At 43.2% G+C, this 21,591-nt stretch overlaps 2 protein-coding genes across 7 annotated transcripts in view; one reads left to right on the forward strand and one right to left on the reverse strand.

The window, feature by feature from the left end:
• Window positions 1–58: 58 nt before the first annotated feature.
• On the reverse strand, window positions 59–17,220 carry KATNB1 (katanin regulatory subunit B1). Of its 2 annotated transcripts, XM_069966433.1 has the most exons (20): window positions 17,070–17,220; window positions 15,489–15,659; window positions 15,288–15,418; window positions 12,269–12,386; window positions 12,014–12,114; window positions 10,378–10,419; window positions 10,219–10,302; window positions 9,187–9,302; window positions 9,032–9,103; window positions 8,707–8,857; window positions 6,023–6,210; window positions 5,832–5,929; window positions 5,701–5,751; window positions 5,321–5,394; window positions 1,256–1,396; window positions 1,028–1,177; window positions 875–951; window positions 726–800; window positions 534–650; window positions 59–458 (listed from the first exon to the last, which is right to left on the reverse strand). In XM_069966433.1, the coding sequence occupies exons 2-20, from the start codon at window positions 15,526–15,528 to the stop codon at window positions 326–328; spliced, it is 1,959 nt and encodes a 652-aa protein (XP_069822534.1). In that variant the 5' UTR covers window positions 15,529–15,659; window positions 17,070–17,220; the 3' UTR covers window positions 59–325. The 2 variants fall into 2 exon arrangements, with proteins under 2 accessions (XP_069822534.1, XP_069822535.1); XM_069966434.1 differs by lacking the exons at window positions 15,489–15,659; window positions 17,070–17,220 and adding an exon at window positions 14,312–14,369 and having other exon boundaries at window positions 15,288–15,350.
• Window positions 17,221–17,260: 40 nt separating this feature from the next.
• LOC138788506 (pancreatic secretory granule membrane major glycoprotein GP2-like) overlaps window positions 17,261–21,591 on the forward strand; it is a 40,395-nt gene continuing 36,064 nt past the window's right edge. For 2 of the 5 annotated variants that reach the window (XM_069966436.1, XM_069966438.1), the window contains exon 1: window positions 17,261–17,354. The gene's annotated coding sequence lies outside the window, so the exon portion shown is untranslated. Of the gene's footprint in view, window positions 17,398–17,417; window positions 17,494–19,445; window positions 19,464–21,591 lie in introns of those variants that run through there. The other 3 variants (XM_069966437.1, XM_069966439.1, XM_069966440.1) reach the window with 3 other exon arrangements.

Here is a 21,591-nt window from a genome sequence, read left to right on the forward strand (position 1 = left end):
TTTGCGTCAGTCATTTGGAAGCAGTGCAGCATTTTACAGCAGATGAGTAACACACGTGTAAAATATGACACTTGTTTTATTAAACTATGAAGGAGACACTTAACACACAGGTTTGGGGCTGACAGAGTCCGGCAGGAACGATGCCATGAAAAATGCCAGTCTCACAGAGACAGTTACTCCTCCAGGCCCTTCTTTAGGGCCACCTTGGAATGTCATCAAGGCATGTGCCACAAGCCACCCCATGAACAAGTAGTCACAGCATCCATTGTCTGCTGCTGTAGTTTGAGGCCACGGCTATAGATCTCCGCAGGATCATCCATTCACATCACTCCAGTCCAGACATTAGGAGCTGCAGCTCACGGAAGGCACTCCCATATCTTCCAGTCTGCATAGCTCTGCTCTTCACAAGCATGTACAGGCTCTTCAGCTGCTTGTAACACAGCTTACATTTCATCAACCTGCAAAGAGAAGATGATCATTGGTGACTGCATCAACATGTGCTAGGTGTCTGTGGTCACACTGAGGCACCTTACCTCTCCTCACGTGAAATATCCACACCCACAGAGGGTGGAGCTGAAAGCATGTCTGTGATCAGCGGCAAGAACCTCTGCAGGAGAAGTTTGAGGGAGACGCACCCGGTCTGTACATAGCTGTAAAGAGAGGAAGAGATTACTCAGAGTGTGGCAAGCATGATGTGTCCTGTCTGTCATCACTATGGCACTCACCTCTCATACTTGCTTTGCAGCAGTTTGTCAATCTGAGGCAACACAGTTAGGCAGAGGTCCAGCTTCCATAGAGACCTAAACCAGACACTGAACGGTAAGTGACAAACAAGGTGAGGGCAGCATTACTATCATGAGGACAAGACACTTACGCTTTTTGGTTGATGATATTTAAGAGATCCACAACCACAGAGAGATCATTAACAGCCACTGCAGAGTCCATCGAGGTCTAGAACAAACAAAACTGCTTAGAGTGCCCTCCTCTGACCGTACAGCCCCAGAGAGCACACAGTACTGAGCTTTACCTTGATGTCTCCGGTGGTCCACACAGCTCTTACAGTATCAAGATTTCGCATTCTGCTGGTGAGCACCATGCACATGGTGTCATGGCCTTTCCGGATCTGACATACAGCTTCTTCATCCACAATTTCTGCTGGGCATGATCCCTTCACCACCTGCAGGAAAGAAAATGGAAGACATTCAGCCTATGATTTCTGGGTACCTTGACTCCTCCTTTACAAGATTCAACTTACCGGAAGAAAGTCTGCAACTTTAAGACCAATGGGCTCGTTGCGTGCAGCAGATATAACAGGGGGGGTATTGGACACGGCTGGAGGCTCCTGGCACACAGTTGGTGTAGAAGCTGCAACTGGGGGTTTGTGCATTTGTTCGCACTAATAATTTAACAAAAAGAATAATAATTTTTACATAGCTCAAACATATTCCACAGTACACAGTCACAATACCAGAGGATACGCATACAGTATAAAGAGCACATTACTTAGTATTCAACTTATCAACTATTTGAATAAGCATAAAAAGCCCTGCTCATAATAAGTAAAAAAAAAAACACTTGGGGGGAGATCTATTAAACATGGTGTAAAGTAGAATTGGCTCAGTTGCCCCTAGCAACCAATCAGATTCCACCTTTCATTTTCCAGAGTCTGTGAGGAATGAAAGGTGGAATCTGGTTGGTTGCTAGGGGCAACTGAGAAAGTTTCACTTTACACCATGTTTGATAAATCTCCCCCTTGATGTGTACAACTGTCTAAACTGTCTAGTCATCTTATTAAAAATAAAAAGTAAAATAAAATAAAAAAAAGCATAAAAAAATAAGTTAAATTCAACCCTCTAGATCAGGGGTGTCAAACTCAATTACACAGTGGGCCAAAATTAAAAAATTGGAGAAAATCGCGGGCCAACCTTAATATTTAATGAAGATTGCATGCAGCGTTTCTGGCACTGTCAGAGCAGTGTGCAGCGTTCCTGGCACTGCCTATCCTAAAATAATTGTCCCCACATGGTAGTTACCCATTATAGCCCTCAAGCAGTAGGTAATCCTATAATTGTGCTCCATGTAGTAGCCACCCTAAATAGTGCCCCACATACTAGCCAGGTCTACTATTAGAGCCCCATATAGTGTCTTATATAGTGACCAGCCCTTTAATAAGTGCCCAATATTGTAGCCAGCCCTCCCAATAGTGTCTTATATAGAAGTCAGTCCCTAAAATAGTCTCTTATACAATACCACACCTCCCCCATAGTTTTATATAATAGCCAGCTTTCTCCAATAGTCTTAGAAAGTAGCCAGATCTCGCAATAGTCTCTTATGTAAAAGCCAGCCCTCCCCAATAGTCTCTTATATAGTAGCTAGTCTTCCCAATAGTCTCTTTTATAGAAGCCAGTCCCTAAAATAGTCTCTTATATAATAGCGATCCCTCCCCCATAGTTTTATATAATAGCCAGCTCTCCCCAATAGTCTCTTATATAGTAGCCAGCCCTTCCTAATAGTATCTTATAGTCTCTTTTATATAAGCCAGTCCCTAAAATAGTCTCATATAATAGCCAGCCCTCCCCCATAGTTTTATATAATAGCCAGCTCTCTCCAATAGTCTTATGTAGAAGCCAGCCGTCCCCAATAGTGTCTTATATAGTAGCTAGCCCTCCCTAATAGTGTCTTATATAGTAGCTAGCCCTCCAAATAGTCTCTTATATAGTAGCTAGTCCTCCAAATAGTCTCTTAGCTGTCCGGAACACCCATATTATAATCTGCTGCAACCTCAGACGGGCCAGATTTAATACAGCAATGGAAAAGCTCAGCAGGCCAAAAATAATGGCACTGTGGGCGACTGCTCTATATTCAGTCATCAATACGGACATCGACATATAAACTGTTAGTAGCTACCAGGATTTGAATAGCCTCCCCATGGTGCAACTGATGTCATGATGTAGATCAGTCATGTCAAACTGTGGCCCGTGGTGCCATTATTTTTGGCCCGCCAGGCAATTCACAGTTTTAATTACATCTGGCCACTATATAAGAGACTATGTGGGAGGGCTGGCTACTATATAAGAGACTATGGGGAGGGCTGGCTACTATATAAAGAGACTATGGGAGAGGGCTGTCTACTATAAAAGAGACTATTGGGGAGGGCTGGCTACTATATGGGAATCTTGGAGGACTAGCTACTATTTGGGCACTATTGGAAGGGCTGGCTAATATGTGGGTCAATTTTTTTGGGGGGGAGGGGGGGGGGTTGGTTATTACATGGGTTGGGGTTTAAACATGTCATAGCAATTTATCATGTCACGTCATTTATCATAGTGCACAGCACCGGGAGACGCACACCACTGACAGTGCCAGGAACAACGCACATTGCTCTGACAATGCCAGCACTGCGGCATTCCCGCTTCTATAATTATCAAGGTTGGCCTGCGACTTTGTCTAATTTTTAAATTTTGGCCCACCGTGTATTTGAAATTGACACCCCTGCTGTAGATTGACAGTTTATAGATCATGGCAATACATCGAATGATTTACAAGTTCCCAAGGGGCATATATTCGCTACCTGTGGAAATATGTGACTCATCCCATACAGTTAACACCATAACAAAGAGGAAAAAAAAAAACAGAATTGCCATTTTTTGTACCCTCATCCCAAAAATGAACTAAAAAGCAATCTAAAAATGTCCCATATAAACAGTACTGATAACTACAGATGACACCACAAAAGATAGATCCCTCACCCAGCTCTATAGACAGAAAAATAGAAAAGTTATAGGGTCACAATATGACAATTCAAAGCAATGAAAAAAAAAAAAATGACATGGCCACAGTTAAGCCTCAGTGTATAGTAAGTTAACCATTATAATCATTATTATGGTTTATTGCAAAGTTGTTCAGACGTGACCAACCTGTTTATAAGTGATCAACTAGAGAGAGATAGTCAACTGAGCAAAAGACTATATGCTTCAAAAGAATCTTTTTTTACACAGCTGTAGTTTCGCATTCGAGCCACTAAATTTATCAAGAGGTGAAGTGGTACATTTTGCTGTCACTAGATTGATGCAGCTGGTGCCCATGAATATCGAGGATTGCAGAACACATAATGGAGAGGACTACTTATTGTCCATAGTATTCAGAAGGATATCTCTTATTTTTTTACATGTCCTAGAGACATGCTAAAAGTTTTAATTTGTCAGAGTCTGTATGTTGAGACCCCTAAGAATCATTGGGTCAGGTAGAAGCATTTAGCCAAGTGCATCACTCCATGGCTTGCAACTTTTTTCCATTACACTGAAGACAATCTCCATTGCAAATCTATAAAGGCTTTCTCCTGCAGCAAGACAGATTGCAGCAAGCTAGGGAGTGAAGTGCTAAGCAAAGTTCTTTTCCCACCTCAATGTTACGATTAGTGGGGATCTGAACAGCCAGATCCGACAATCAAAACCTTTGACAAGTCTCTAGCACATGTAATATTTTTTTAAACGACAGGGACACTTTAAAGTGAATCTATCCACTGTAATTCGCATCCCAAACTGATGATAATGTTAGGTCACAGAGATACTTTTCATCTGTCAGTATGTGTTTCCAGAATGTAGAAAAATGCTTTCATTCTCCTGTGAAAAAAATGCTTTACCAAGCTCCTAAAGTGAATTGCAAGCTGGGATGCCTCCTCACTCCATCCATGACCCTGCTTCCAGCTGACTGTCAATCAAGCAGAGATTAGGATGGGAGGAGGAGAAGCAAGAGGGCATTCCAGCTTGCAGATCAGGGGCTTAGGGATGCCTGACACTTTGCACAGGAGAATAAAAGTATTTCCTATGTCTGAAAGCAGGCAGATATATAAAAAGTACAATGTGTCTAACAGTTATCTGACAGTGTGAGCAGTTAGGGAGGTAAATTTCAGCTGACAGATTCATTTTAAAGAAAGAGCAAAAACTTGCAACTCAGGATGGGTCTGAAGAAAAAAGAAACCCACAATAATAGACAACCCGTTTAAAAGAGAAGGGGAAGATCCTAAAAGAAAAGATAGATTGAATATTTAAGTTGTGGGAGTGGGGGGGCTGGGGGGAGGCTGAACAAGGTGCAAGGAAATAGGGTCAGGGACGGGAAAACTGACTAATCCAGCATAAAATACATTTTGAAACAAGTGGCAAGGTCTTCAGATCTGTGATAGATACCAGCAGTATACACAACTTATCGAGGCAGGTGCTCCCAGCCTATAGGAGGGTCACAACCACAGTCATATAAAACACTACTCAGCAAGCCCCCCCCCCCACACACTTTCTATACTCATATACTGAAAGGTACATACGTTTTTCTTAACAGTGGGAAGAGAAGTAATGACCTCTGGTGTTGCTGGCACAGCTTCTTTTATCGCAGTGGAGTCTGTGGGCAGGAAAAGTAACAATATGGAGAGTGACTGAAGAGACTGGTAACATATCAGGTGTATGCAATATGGACCAGCATTCCTCAGTGCCATCCACACAAAAGTCATAGTTCCAGCTTTTCTTACTACTAATTTATATATGAATTAAAAATGATGAATTGATCTTCCTGTGGGATATTCATACATCATGACCTATTAGAGGTACAGAGCACTCACAGAAAGTTAAGGGAAGCTACAACCAGTAAGGGCGGTCATCTCTTTAGTGTTGTGGATAAAGGAAATGTAGGTATGAGTTATAATCTTACCATCCTCTGGGGGAGCTGGAAAAGGTTCATCATTTCGTGGAGGAGTCCGAGCTGCAAGCAAGGGGGGAAAAAAAACAAACTATGTTCCTTGTGTTCTGATCAGAAAGAATTGATCCAGTGTATCCACTTACAGATTGCATTCTTGGGCTGGAAGATCTCCTTGTAATCTTCTGGATTCTGGATCTCAGCTCTTGACTCTTTTTCCTCATCATCACTCGTTGGGCTGACTCTGCGACATTAATACATTCAATATTACAACAAATATTATGCCCAAAAGGAAGTCACAGTGAGCCCTGAGTATACCTGGCTGATGGCTCCATACCTTTTTGGCTTTGTGCAAGTAGTGGATGGTCGCTCATAGTTGCGCCTCAAGGATGATCCTGTTGGAGTGGGATGACTGACTGGTGTTTCTTTTTGTAGAGACCCCTGTGATCCTGATCCAGTCATTTTCACACGATTAAGGTCAACCACAAAAGAAGAGACATTGGTCTGGGTGCTAGAAACTCCAATCTGCAAAGCAATATGGACAGCTCAGATTATGTCTTTTTAAAGGGGTTATCCAGCGCTACAAAAACATGGCTACATGGCCTCTCTTGTCTCCAGATTGGGTAGGGGTTCCATTGAAGTAAATGGAGCCTAATTGTAAACCACACCTGACCTGGAGACAAGAGAGGGGGAAAAGTAGCCATGTTTTTGTAGTACAGGATAACCCCTTTAAGCAGAAAAATCAGGTACCCTAATTTGGTCAGCCCACCATTTTTTTTACACTCCTAGTACTTGTTTCCAGAATAAAATACATAAAGTTTCAATAAAAATAGTAATAACAATGCAGAGTACCCAGATAGAATAAATATATAAAACAATTAGATATTGGATAAAGTAAATTGACACTGGTGCATACGTTTACATCAGTACACACAACTGATACATATAAATAGGACTGTATCTCGCATATACTTATGAGAATAAAGTGAAGAAAAAAACAAGTACATCGCTTGTCAGAAGAAAAAAAAAAACAATAAATATAAAGTATGGCCCATTGTATATAGTGAGATATGTGATGAATACTGCCTGAGCTATATTTCATAGTGAGATGGGTATAAAAACGGGGGCAAAGGTAGTTACTAAATTATGTAGTGTATGGCACCCTTAAAATGTCTTACAACAGAGGGACATGTTACATTAATGCCTTGCTGAAAGCTAAGAATGCGTATTATACCATTATAGTAAAAGACTCCAATGATATAATAAAGAAAAACGTCACCAACATGACATCGCCAGAGAATGAGAGAAATGAAGGAGATATATTCAATGAATCATATTGTCATGTATAGTAAATATGCATAGAACGTCTCATCTTGTCGTCTTCATCATTGGTCATACAGGGAAAACATAATCCCTCTTACTTGAGCTTTTACACACAGATTTGTCACATGCACTATACTATTAATAAAAGATGGCCGGACTATTGTAGAAATTAAGCCAAAATTGTAAAGTACTGCAAAATAGTGATGGCACTAAATAAATAACATTACTACTATATATTATATTGGTATCTATCACTTCACTCATGTAGCAAGATACACTGGTAATTCATAGTCCATTTCTAAAGCGAACAGTGTATGAACCTGTTAGAAATGCCATAGCAAAGACCACCATAAATAAACTATAATGCTGTGAAGATCTAAAAAGAAAATTATTAAAACTTAGCTTTTAATAGTATAATAAAATTGTGCGAACAAAATCAGTGAGTTAAAATAAAGTGAGATGTAGGGAGTCCAGTAACAGTACAACAGTAGTCACTTAGTGATATATTCAACAGACTCAGAGTAAATTGCAAATCATGCAATAGTACATATCAAACAACCATTAGGTGGCTACAGAGACTTAGTATGTACAGTAATTCACATAAGGCGACAGCGGCCCAGGTACTTTGGCTGTATTATAGCTCCGTACCAACTCAAAGTTTACTGTTCCCTAAGTAGCCATTAATCATTAAAATCACACCAACATCCCATCACCACCCCAACGTTTCACCACTAGCCACTTTCAATGTAAGTGTCTATTGGTACACTTTTGGAGCGGACTACAAATCTGTTGGGATGTTGAAAGGGTAAGGCTGCATTCACACGTTCAGTGATTGTCAAGGTCCACTATCTACCTCTGTGATCCGTGCAAAAACATCCATTTTGCAACAGTTTTGCTTCTGTGTCTGTTTTTTTTCATAGATTTGTTTAAAGGAGGAGTCCAGCGAGAATTTTTATTAAAGTATTGTATTTCCCCCCAAAAGGTATACAAATCACCAACATACACTTATTATGGGAAATGCACATGAAGTGCTTTTTCCCTGCACTTAGTACTGCATCCAAGGCTTCACTTCCTGGATAAAATGGTGATGTCACGACCAGACTCCCAGAGCTGTGCGGGCTGTGGCTGCCGGAGAGGATGATGGCAGGGGGACACTGAGGGACACAGGACACTGAGCATCCCTCTGCAATCATCCTCTCCAGCAACCACAGCCCGCACAGCTCTGGAAGTCGGGTCGTGACATCACCATGTTATCCAGGAAGTGAAGCCTTGATGCAGTAGTAAGTGCAGGGAAAAAAAGCACTTTACAAGCATAATAAGTGTATATTGGTGATTTGTATATTTTTTGGGGGCAATACAACACCTTAATTAAAAAAAATTGGCGGACTTCTCCTTTAAAGCTTTTTAAATTACACTAATTACATCACATCTGTGTTTTTCACGGATTGCACGGTGTACAAAGATGTCAGATCAGTGGAATCCGTGAAAAACACAGATCTCTAAGACTTCTATGGGGAAATCTGTGCCATGATCTCGTCTGAGTTTTGCCATGTCCTATTTTTTCATGGAACGGATTGTGGATCTGTGAAAAAAAAACGCAACGTGTGAATAGCCCAATAGAAAGCAATGGGCTATAAAATTGTCCATGATCCCCTAGGTCAGCAAACATCAGTCCCTTACTTCATAGGTTTTACTTACAAGCTGATTATTACAGATAGACAGGTCTGACACCTTGCCCCATACCACAGGAACAGTGTCGAAGCAGCGCTCTGGTTCCCAACCATAAACACGTAGAGCATCCCGGCCTCCACAGAACAGACAGCCACCATCACTACTGAATAGAATGGACCTGCAGAACAAAACCTTACATGTTAAACATAAGAATCTACAAAAACACAAGCTAATGTGGACATGGTAACAGCTCGGGGCTAACCAAGCATAACAATCATTACCATCCGCCAGACATATGGAAATGCAAGGTAGTAACAAATTGTGAGATAAGAAAGCAGACTAAAATTCTCACCTGAATGGTGTGGCTTCTCCCTCCATGCAACCCACTGACTGGAACTTTTCCAGATCCCAGAAACGAACCGTCCTACAAAGTAAAACCCTTAGTCACAAAAGTCAAATAAGATGAGAGATAAGGAAGTTTTAGGGTAAGAGACAACCCCCATATACCTGTCTCCACTCGCTGATGCCAGCAAATATTCATTGGGGTGAAACTCAACAATCTGCACAGGTCCAGTGTGCTCTGTGAACTCAGCCATTAGTTTTCCTGCACTTATATCCCACAGCTGGAGAAGGAAGAAAAAAAAAAGTCTCCGCCATGTGTTGCCATTAAGTATACTGTATTACACACCACAAAATCTGAAACTTTACAATATATAACTTCTAATATTCAGTGAATGGAACATTCTTGATTATATTCAGAGGATAACAACCACTATTTCCTAGTCCAGCTAACACGTCTTTGTTTCAAAGTAATTTTACTGAACTTCAAAAAGGCACGTAAACCTGTAGCACAAATCACTACAACAATTTTCCACACAGAGATAAAAGGTTGCAAAGAAGAAAAAGCATATAAAATAAAAAACGACAGTCCTTCTCAGGACCCAACTAATAGAAAGATTTAAGATGGTCTGCACCTATATCCTTGTGGATTTGTAACAAAAACATCCAGATTCACTAACAGTAAGTAAGGATTTTAAACAGTTACTGTCAAAAAATACTATTGGTAGGTCACAGAGACTTGTCAAAAGATTTGATCAGTGGGGGTCCAAGTGCTGAGACTCCCTCTGATCTCTAGATACAGTCAGGAAAAGCTCCCCCTGGTGTCCTCCTATGGGATCGCGGGTTCCCCGCTGAATAATCCCGCCTCAACTTTTGAGAAGGACAAGTCTCGGCAGTGACATTCCGCTCAGCAAATCACTGGACGAAGCACTGTGACGTATCAGAAAGTAATTTTCTTTCATTGCCAAGACAAGTCCATCACAGAAGTGGGGGTGGGATCGTTCAGCGGAGGACTCATTTCATTCTTAAAACATTTTATTGCAGATTCTGACTTGCCCATTGTAGTCAATGGGAAAAATTCACAGATTTTTTCTTATTGTATCTTTTCTTGAGGACCTCAATTTTAGCTATACATCTTTATATGGACTGACTGACTTTCAGGATTCTCTCACAAATGTACACACCAGGCCCCTCGCCTACCTTTACAGTGTGGTCATCTGAAGATGATGCCAGCCACTTGCCATCTGGACTGAAGCGCAAGCAGCGTACGGCTTGTGTGTGCCCCTGAACATAAAGCAAACAGAATGAGGAGCTGGACATGGCTGCAGCTTACTATATATAATCACAGAGAGCACTTACCTTGTAACGAAACACACATCCCTTTCTGCGCACGTCCCACAGCTGCAGAGAACAGATGGTGATAAGTCTACAGTGGAAACCCTTCATCCTGGCACCACAAAACTCCATCGTTATGCCCTATTAGCGGCAGGATCTGTTCTATGTGACTTTCACATAACATACGTAAGGAGAACATTTAAAAAAGGTAGATTCTAAAACTGGGGAAATATAGGGGCAGCAGTGGAGGAGATCAGAAAAACTAGTGGACAACACATCATCTACTGGAAGCTAAGTCACACTATGGAGCCCTCTACTGTAAGAGCAGTCACACTATGGAGCTCTCTACTGTAAGAGCAGTCACACTATGGAGCCCTCTACTGTAAGAGCAGTCACACCATGGATCTCTCTACTGTAAGAGCAGTCACACTATGAATCTCTCTACTGTAAGAGCAGTCACACTATGGAGCCCTCTACTGTAAGAGCAGTCACACTATGGAGCCCTCTACTGTAAGAGCAGTCACACTATGGAGCCCTCTACTGTAAGAGCAGTCACACTATGGAGCTCTCTACTGTAAGAGCAGTCACACCATGGGGCCATCTACTGTAAGAGCAGTCACACTCTGGAGCTCTCTTCTGTAAGAGCAGTCACACTATGGAGCACTCTACTGTAAGAGCAGTCACACTATGGAGCCCTCTACTGTAAGAGCAGTCACACTATGGATCTCTCTACTGTAAGAGCAGTCACACTGTGGAGCTCTCTACTGTAAGGGTGGTATTACACGGGCCGAGCAGGGCCCGATAATACCTGTAAACGAGCGCCGATCTGCTAGATTGTCGCTCTTTTACTGGGCCTATTACACGGCCCGATAATCGTTAAACAAGAGCTGCAAGGACATTGTTACCGATGTCCTTGCAGCCCTTGCTAAACTGGCATACATTACCCATCCACGTTCCAGGGCTGCTCCTGCCGTCCGCTTCTCCCCGGGTGAAGCCGCTGTGAAGCTAGAGCGCGTGGGACCCCGGGAGAAGCGAACGGCAGGAGCAGCCCCGGAACGTGGATGGGTAATGTATATCGTTAGTCGCCGCCCATGCACCGCTATTACACTATAACACGCAGCGGTGCGCGGTCGGCGCCCGACAAAAATAGGTTCTAACCTATATCAACGATCAGCCGATGATCGTAGTCATTGCCTGATCGTTGCATTTATTACATGGAGCGATAATCGGCCAATTCGGACGATTATCGTTCCGTGTTAATAGTACCCTAAGAGCAGTCACACTATGGAGCTCTCTACTGTAAGAGCATTTTCAAACAGAGTAAAACAGGCAGCAGCAGGGAGTGTGTTTAATGGGACGGTTTGCGCACCTACACTCAAAGAATTGACATGTCAGTTCTTTGAGCAGAGAGCTTTGGAAGCGGAGGCGCGCGGGCATCCTACTGACACATTGAGGCAGGCGGGATTCCGCGGCAGATAATTCTGCCTATCATACTCAGTGTGAACGGGCCTATAGAGCAGTCACACTATGGAGCTCTCTACTGTAAGAGCAGTTATACAATGGAACTGCGAGAGGGCTTAGTGCTACTAGTACACATTATACAGGAGTAACAGTTTGTTTTTACAGGATAGCTACAACAAGCAGAGAACACACTGGATACCTTAATGTTTGTGTCCAGAGACCCCGATGCCACAAACTCCCCATATGGGTGGAAATCTAGGCTGCATACATTGGCTTTGTGCCCCATTAATGTCCTCTGTACTAAAGAAAAAGAGAAAAGGGTCATACATATGGATCTCACTTTCAAAAACAGAGACAATGCACATGTATTACATACACACCCAACATACATTTCTAATACATATGCAGCATATGTATCTAACACACACCAGTGAATCAGGTATGGGACACTTACTTTTAGCTTCTTCCATGTTCCACACCCGCAGAGAACCCGACTGAGATCCGGCCACAATGAGCTTCTCAGAAGTGCTAAAGCGGACACTCTCTACTGGGGATGTGTGTCCTGTCAGACTCTGTTAAACATACACATGAGCCACGTTACAGAGGGCTGTATACTGGTGAAACACAGGCCATTTAATGGGGGAGTGCAGGGTGGGTTCATTCAGTTGATTTTAATGTTCTTCTTTCCCATCACTTTTTGTTTTCTCCTTCAAAATGTGAGCCTGCTGTTACTCTGCAATATGCACTCATACTCAGTCTCCTGTTTTTATATAACCCACAAAAAAGAACTACACACACAGTGATAAAAACATATGCACTGCATGATCAAAGAACCTGATATCTTGTGACCAATAGGGGCACCAGAAGGTGACAGCTTTGCGATTAGCTCTCAGATGACATATTGGCTTCTCCTCTGCACCGCAGAAGGTAACACTTTCCAGTCATGGGTAAATATGGTGATTTGAGTGTCTGCACTTGTTAGCCAGGAGTGTGCCAACATGGGATGAACCGTGGACAGCCATCCCCAGCAGATGATCACACAGAGGCAAACCACATGTGGTTGATCCAAGGGGTGAGCATCAGGTGGCACGTTTGGTATTTCAGCAATGATGTACCACAGAGGACCAACTAATAACTTAGGCCCCCTTCACACGTCCGGAAAATCTGTCCGGATTTCCTATCAGGAAATCCGGACGGATTTCCGGACTCATAGGCTAACATTGGACACGGACACCCTTCCGGATTTTTCCGGAAGGGTGTCCATTCCGGAAAATAGGACCGTATTTTTAAGATCCTGTCCTATTTTCGTCCGGAAATCCGGCACGGACGCCCCCATAGAAGTCTATGGGAGCGCCGGAATCACGGGCATTTTCCTGATGTATATCAGGAAAGTGCCCGTGATTCCGGAATGGTAGAGAGCCAGGACCTCACCACGGGGCCGACCGCCCGCCCGCCCCGCTCGCTCGCACGCCCGCGCTCCGCTCCACCCCCTCCCTCCCGGAAACTCACCACCGGCCCGCCGCATGCTCCGGACCTCCGACCGCTGCCGCCGCCCGGATCTCTGCACTGCACAATGCCCGGACCTCAACCTCGCTGCCCGGACAGAGCAGGATCCAGGACAGGTGAGATTACCCCTTTAGGACTACTACTCCCACCATGCTCTGATGGAGTTACCAGGCCATGATGGGAGTTGTAGTTCTGCAGCCTGTGGCCATCCAGGTTGCAGAAGTACAACTCCCATCATGGCTCTGCTGGCAGGCCATGATGGGAGTTGTAGTTCTGCAGCCTGTGGCCATCCAGGTTGCAGAAGTACAACTCCCATCATGGCTCTGCTGGCAGGCCATGATGGGAGTTGTAGTTCTGCAGCCTGTGGCCATCCAGGTTGCAGAAGTACAACTCCCATCATGGCTCTGCTGGCAGGCCATGATGGGAGTTGTAGTTCTGCAGCCTGTGGCCATCCAGGTTGCAGAAGTACAACTCCCATCATGGCTCTGCTGGCAGGCCATGATGGGAGTTGTAGTTCTGCAGCCTGTGGCCATCCAGGTTGCAGAAGTACAACTCCCATCATGGCTCTGCTGACAGGCCATGATGGGAGTTGTAGTTCTGCAGCCTGTGGCCATCCAGGTTGCAGAAGTACAACTCCCATCATGGCTCTGCTGGCAGGCCATGATGGGAGTTGTAGTTCTGCAGCCTGTGGCCATCCAGGTTGCAGAAGTACAACTCCCATCATAGCTCTGCTAACAGGCCATGATGGGAGTTGTAGTTCTGCAGCCTGTGGCCATCCAGGTACACTAGGGGCTGTGTGGGTACCTGTGATTTATGTTGGCATACTAGACCATCTCATCAGGAAATCCTGAAGGTTTTTCCTGATGGTTTCCTGATGGTAAAAACGGATTACTATCAGGAAATCCTGATACTATCCTGATGACATTTGAGGTCTCCTGATCAGGATTTCCTGACAGTAAAAACTGACACGGACGTGTGAATGGGGCCTTACCAATACATGGAGCCTTCCCTCTAGTGATGTAGCTCGGTCCCTGCCCATACACTTCTTCCTGTATAGAAGCATGTGATGTTACGTGGTACTTTATCTCTTCTATAACACAATGCACTCAAGCAAGGAGCACAGGCACCGTGAAAGAGGCAGAGTGACATGTATCACCATGTCGGAGCTACATCAGAGTATGGGCCAAAGAGAAAGCTCCCTGTATCATTAGGTCATCAGTTATACTTACTACAGTGCTTTTTTAAAAAGACAGGAGGATAGGGTAGAAAGGGTGGTCTACATGTAAAGGTGTCAGAAGGTTGTCTAGTGATCAGTACTGTTTCCTGCTGAACCAGACAGATGGCCGGGTCCACATCTAGCATAAACAGTATGAAGCCATATCCCCTGGATGCACTATTGGGGTTCAGCAGGCCAGTGGTGATAGTGTCACGGTCTGGGGAACATTCTCCTGGCATGCCCAAGGACTGATTGTCATCTTACCACAATCCTTGAATGATAAACCCTATAGGGAGCTGTTATCTCACCTTTTATTCAGAAGGTCATCCTTGACCACAGTGCTGTCTTTCAGCAAGACAAAACTCAATGTCATTACGCTCAGACTACTAGAGAGTGGTTTGAAAAACACATAAGCAAATACTTCACAATGCCTTGGCCTCCAAACTTGCTGGACTTTAGAATATGCTTGGGATATGCTGGGATGGGCTGTAAGATCTACTCCCATGTGTTTAAAAACTGTGGCCCATCTGAGTTGCTGGAGCAGGCTTGGGTTGAGTATGGAGACTAAGTATGTTCCCGGATATCTGCATGATTTCCCAGAAAATGGGTCAATTATTCAGTATATTACACACACACACACACACACACACACACACACACACACACACACACACACACACACATGCAGTGCTATTGACTGAGAGGGGTGCACTATATCCTCAGTGTTTGGAGAGGGGATGTGGTTTCTCACCATTATGCAGTTAGGTTTACTGACAGACCACAGATTGACACGGCAGTCTTCTCCGCCAGTGGCCAGGAGGCGGCCGGAGCTCTTCCCCAGAGCGAGAGCTGACACATTGCTGGCGTGAGCCACTATTTCTTCTGTAAGAAAAGCAAGATGTTACCACACAGAGCCCGCCAACACGTGCCCACCGTGCCCAGCGACACTTACGCAGCTTCCATGCTGTTTTTGTCATTCCAGAAGTCGCCATGTTTATATGCCAAGGGACAGAAAAGCATCACAGGACTGAAGACGTGACGTTTCTGGGTTTGGAGGGGGTGTACCCCCCAGTCCTCCGCCCCAGACACAAAGGGATCCGTGTAGTGAGGACACTTAAGGGATCTAGGGGCAAAATAACATCAGAGGTCACCACAAGGCAGAGTTCCCCAATACCTGACTCAGCACCCATCCCACACCTGTCATCCGGCCCTGGGCTGTGGACGTCTCATACATATAATTACCAATGAGGAATAACTCAGCTGACACAATGAGAGTCCACAAAGGACGAGTCATTGGGGGAAGGGAGACAGCTGGCTGATAACAGAAAACAACACCTGCACCCCAATCTACAATGATCAGCCCGCACATGGATCCCCCACATCTACTTATCACCCTAATGTGTAATAACTCACTCAACCTAGTTACCATACAATCCCATAGTCACATACCCCCCAAACACCCTGATACTACACCCACCCATAATCAGACATTACACCCCATGTCTACCTGCCCCCCAATATCACCCTGATACTACACCCACCCATAATCATCAGACATTACACCCCATGTCTACCTGCCCCCCATTATCACCCTGATACTACACCCACCCATAATCATCAGACATTACACCCCATGTCTACCTGCCCCCCCAATATCACCCTGATACTACACCCACCCATAATCATCAGACACTACACCCCATGTCTACCTGCCCCCCAATATCACCCTGATACTACACCCACCCATAATCATCAGACATTACACCCCATGTCTACCTGCCCCCCATTATCACCCTGATACTACACCCACCCATAATCATCAGACATTACACCCCATGTCTACCTGCCCCCCCAATATCACCCTGATACTACACCCACCCATAATCATCAGACACTACACCCCATGTCTACCTGCCCCCCCAATATCACCCTGATACTACACCCACCCCTAATCAGACATAACACCCCATGTCTACCTGCCCCCCAATATCACCCTGATACTACACCCACCCATAATCATCAGAGATTACACCCCATGTCTACCTGCCCCCCAATATCACCCTGATACTACACCCACCCATAATCATCAGACATTACACCCCATGTCTACCTGCCCCCCAATATCACCCTGATACTACACCCACTCATAATAATCAGACACTACACCCCATGTCTACCTGCCCCCCAATATCACATACTACACCCACTCATAATAATCAGACACTACACCCCATGTCTACCTGCCCCCCCAATATCACATACTACACCCACTCATAATAATCAGACACTACACCCCATGTCTACCTGCCCCCCCAATATCACATACTACACCCACCCATAATCAGACACTACACCCCATGTCTACCTACCCCCCAATATCACATACTACACCCACCCTGGTCACCTACTTTATCACATACCCTACACCCCAAAACTACACCTGTCCTACAATCACCTACCGTCCCACGTGTACTCTGCCCCACCCCCCTACAATATGCCACCCTACTACACCCCCACATGCACCCGGTTCTACCTTCGTATTACAGTCGCTCTCCTAAACGCATCCAAAGACCCAGTTGCCCCCGACCCGGTCTACAGGCACCAGGTTATAATCTGAGCTCTCATTCGCGGTTTCCTGACAACAGGCTTCAAAACAAACGTATCTCCACGCCCCTAAACGGCCAGCGCGTGCCTCTGACGTAGTACGTAACACGCTCGAGAACGTGTCCCCAAACCGCCATGACAGTTACTGGCAGAGTCACCCGGGAACATGGGGATTGTACTGTAACAGAATAAAGACTGCCGACCGGACTCCTGTGTAATATAACTTGTATCTGAGGATCGGTGGTCGTAGCACTGCGGTATAATATAACATGTCTGGAGAGCAGTGATGTCACTTCTGCATAATATAGTAATATAGAAGTGACAACTGTATAATATATTAGGGGAGCAGTGATGTAAGTGCTGTATAATATACCAGGAGAGCAGTGATGTTATTGCTGTATAATATACCAGGAGAGCAGTGATGTTATTCCTGTATAATATACCAGGAGAGCAGTGATGTTATTGCTGTATAATATAATATACCAGGAGAACAGTGATGTTATTGCTGTATAATATATCAGGAGAGCAGTGATGTTATTGCTGTATGATATAATATACCAGGAGAGCAGTGATGTTATTGCTGTATGATATAATATACCAGGAGAACAGTGATGTTATTGCTGTATAATATATCAGGAGAGCAGTGATGTTATTGCTGTATAATATATCAGGAGAGCAGTGATGTTATTGCTGTATGATATAATATATCAGGAGAGCAGTGATGTTATTGCTGTATGATATAATATACCAGGAGAACAGTGATGTTATTGCTGTATAATATAATATACCAGGAGAGCAGTGATGTTATTGCTGTATAATATAATATACCAGGAGAGCAGTGATGTTATTGCTGTATGATATAATATACCAGGAGAGCAGTGATGTTATTGCTGTATAATATATCAGGAGAGCAGTGATGTTATTGCTGTATGATATAATATATCAGGAGAGCAGTGATGTTATTGCTGTATGATATAATATACCAGGAGAACAGTGATGTTATTGCTGTATGATATAATATACCAGGAGAGCAGTGATGTTATTGCTGTATAATATAATATACCAGGAGAGCAGTGATGTTATTGCTGTATAATATATCAGGAGAGCAGTGATGTTATTGCTGTATGATATAATATACCAGGAGAGCAGTGATGTTATTGCTGTATGATATAATATACCAGGAGAACAGTGATGTTATTGCTGTATAATATATCAGGAGAGCAGTGATGTTATTGCTGTATGATATAATATATCAGGAGAGCAGTGATGTAAGTGCTGTATAATATACCAGGAGAGCAGTGATGTTATTGCTGTATAATATACCAGGAGAGCAGTGATGTTATTGCTGTATAATATAATATACCAGGAGAGCAGTGATGTTATTGCTGTATGATATAATATACCAGGAGAGCAGTGATGTTATTGCTGTATAATATACCAGGAGAACAGTGATGTTATTGCTGTATAATATATCAGCAGAGCAGTGATGTTATTGCTGTATGATATAATATATCAGGAGAGCAGCGATGTTATTGCTGTATAATATATCAGGAGAGCAGTGATGTTATTGCTGTATAATATATCAGGAGAGCAGTGATGTTATTGCTGTATAATATATCAGGAGAGCAGTGATGTTATTGCTGTATAATATATCAGGAGAGCAGTGATGTTATTGCTGTATGATATAATATACCAGGAGAGCAGTGATGTTATTGCTGTATAATATAATATACCAGGAGAGCAGTGATGTTATTGCTGTATAATATATCTGGAGAGCAGTGATGTCACTTCTGCGTAGTATAGAAGTGACAACTGTGAAATATATCCGGAGAGCAGTGATGTTATTGCTGTATAATATAATATACACTGCTCAAAGAAATAAAGGGAACACTCAAATAACACATCGTAGATCTGAATGAATGAAATATTCTCATTGAATACTTTGTTCTGTACAAAGTTGAATGTGCTGATATCAAAATCACACAAAAATCATCAATAGAAATCACATTTATTAACCAATGGAGGCCTGGATTTGGAGTCACACACAAAATTAAAGTGGAAAAACACACTGCAGGGTGATCCAACGTTGATGTAATGTCCTTGAAACAAGTCACAATGAGGCTCCGTATTGTGTATGACCTCCCTATAGTGCCTGGGCATGCTCCTGATGAGGTGGGGGATGTTCTCCTGAGGGATCTCCTCCCAGACCTGGATTAAAGAATCCGCCAACTCCTGGACAGTGTGTGGTGCAACATGATGTTAGTGAATGGAGCGAGACATGATGGCCCAGATGTGCTAAATCGGATTCAGGTCTGCGGAACAGGTGGGCCGGTCCATAGCTTCAATGCCTTCATCTTGCAGAAACTGCTGACACACTCCAGCCACATGAGGTTTAGCATTGTCCGTAAACTCGTAAATCTGGTTTGCGGACCAACTGTGTGATTTACTCAATTGTGAGCAATGTATCTGGATACAACCAATTCCCACTTCCTTGGTTCATACAACTTCATATATAGTGTATCCTGTACTGACTTGACCTATGTCCATATTCATGTGAGTATATAGTATTAGAAAAGCAACAACTCACGTTTGGTAGTCTTCACTTCGACTTGGATTTATTTTGCTTACTTGCAAGATTTGGCTGCGTGTGATCAGAACACTGGAGCTCGCTGGAGGCTAGGCGTCCTCTCCCTGCCGCGCGACGTTTCGGAAGGCGTGGCTTCCTTACTCATGCGCACAGGTGAGTGGTACCTGCTCAGCTAAGTACCGACGTCTGAGATCACATGTGACCTGTAGCATATAAATTCATATAAACTTATGATTATACAAGTATAACAACTTTTGCATGGCACATAATAAATCCACATTAGCATGATGAACTAATTATAAAGTGAGATGAACTCATTATAAAGTAGTATAAGACGTCGTTTACTTGGGGGTAAATGTATCTATAGGTACGCCTTGAAGCTGCACACTTCATTAAGACCGGATGGTTCAACGCTCTCTAGCTTTCTTATCCAGTATGTCTCCCGTTGTAATAACAGCTGTTTGTCTCTTGTTTCTGACCCTGTTGTTTGTATTTCCTCTAATATGCACCATTTTAGCTCATACACATGATGCCCTACCTGTTTAAAGTGTTTGGCTACACTCGTCTCTCCATACTTCGATTCTGTTGTGTCTTCCTGTTTTAAATGTTTTCTGATCATGGATTTGTGTTCATTTATCCTCACTCTCACTTGTCTCATTGTTTGCCCAACATATGTTTTGCCACACGGGCATTTCAACATGTATATAGCTCTTTGTGTATTACATGTGAAGAACCCTCTTATGGGGATCTTGTAACCTTGTGTGGGATGTTGGATGTATTCCCCTTTTATGATGGATGTGCAATTCTGGCATTGTAAACATCCATATGTTCCTTTTCTTTGTGATCTTAGGAAAGTTTGTTTGTTGGGTTTTCTCTTTCTGATATCGCCCTTTATGACACTACTTGCTATGGTTTTGCCTTTTTTCAAGGCTAGCATAGGGACATTTTGAAACAGTTTTCCAAATTTTGGCTCTTTTTGCATTATTGGCCAGAATTTTTTAATGGCTCTACGTATGACTGGTATATGGTGATCATATGTTGTCACAAAAATTTGTCTCTGTTGGTTAGATGTTTGTGAATTTGTTCTTTTGTTTTTTGTTATAGCACGATTTATTTGTTTGTATTTGTACCCTCTCTGTTCAAATTTCTTCTTCATGTTGTTTTGACACTCTGTTTTCTCTATGTCAGTGCTGACTATCCTCTCTATTCTCTGCATCTGACTTTTTACGATGCTGTCAAATACTTGTGGTGGATGATGACTCGTGCGATGTAATAAATTATTTTTATCAGTAGACTTGACATATAATGTTGTATCAAATTTGTCTCCATTTTTCACCACCTGTACATCAAGGTAGTTTATAGTGCTTCTGTCATACTCTAACGTAAATTTTATTGTGGGGTGACACGAGTTCAGATAAGACACAAAATCCATCAGTGATTGTTCACTATCTCTCCATAGGAGGAACACGTCGTCCACATATCTGTACCATGTGAACGGCGTGTTCCCCCCTGTTTTCTCTATCACATAGTTGTTTTCAAAAGTTTCCATGAAGATATTGGCGACACTAGGTGCCACCGCTGACCCCATGGAAACTCCATACTTTTGTAGAAAAAATTCCTGGTCAAACCGGAAATAGTTTCTAGACAGCACTATCTCCAGAAGTCCCATTAAGAAATTTATGTCTGCGTTTGTCATTTTTTCATTATTTTGCATAAGTTCTCTAATGGCTGCCATGCCCTCGTTATGTGGTACGTTGGTGTACAAACTTTGTACATCCAACGTACACACAAACGTGACATCTTCCACTGTTTCTTTTTTTATTTTGCTTAAGAAGTCTTTTGTGTCTTTCAAACACCTGGGAAA

Source organism: Dendropsophus ebraccatus, chromosome 4, assembly GCF_027789765.1.
Source record: "Dendropsophus ebraccatus isolate aDenEbr1 chromosome 4, aDenEbr1.pat, whole genome shotgun sequence".
Classification (NCBI taxonomy): Eukaryota; Metazoa; Chordata; class Amphibia; order Anura; family Hylidae; genus Dendropsophus; species Dendropsophus ebraccatus.

Bases quoted from the DNA above. Each gene is read 5' to 3' on its own strand.
- KATNB1 (XM_069966433.1), bottom strand. From the start codon at position 15,528: ATGGCGACTTCTGGAATGACAAAAACAGCATGGAAGCTGC. The intron at 12,115-12,268 runs GTAAGTGTCCCA...CTTTTTCTTTAG, and splicing joins GAACATGGAAGAAGCTAAAA to TACAGAGGACATTAATGGGG. The intron at 5,395-5,700 runs GTAAGATTATAA...TCCTGCCCACAG, and splicing joins TCCAGCTCCCCCAGAGGATG to ACTCCACTGCGATAAAAGAA.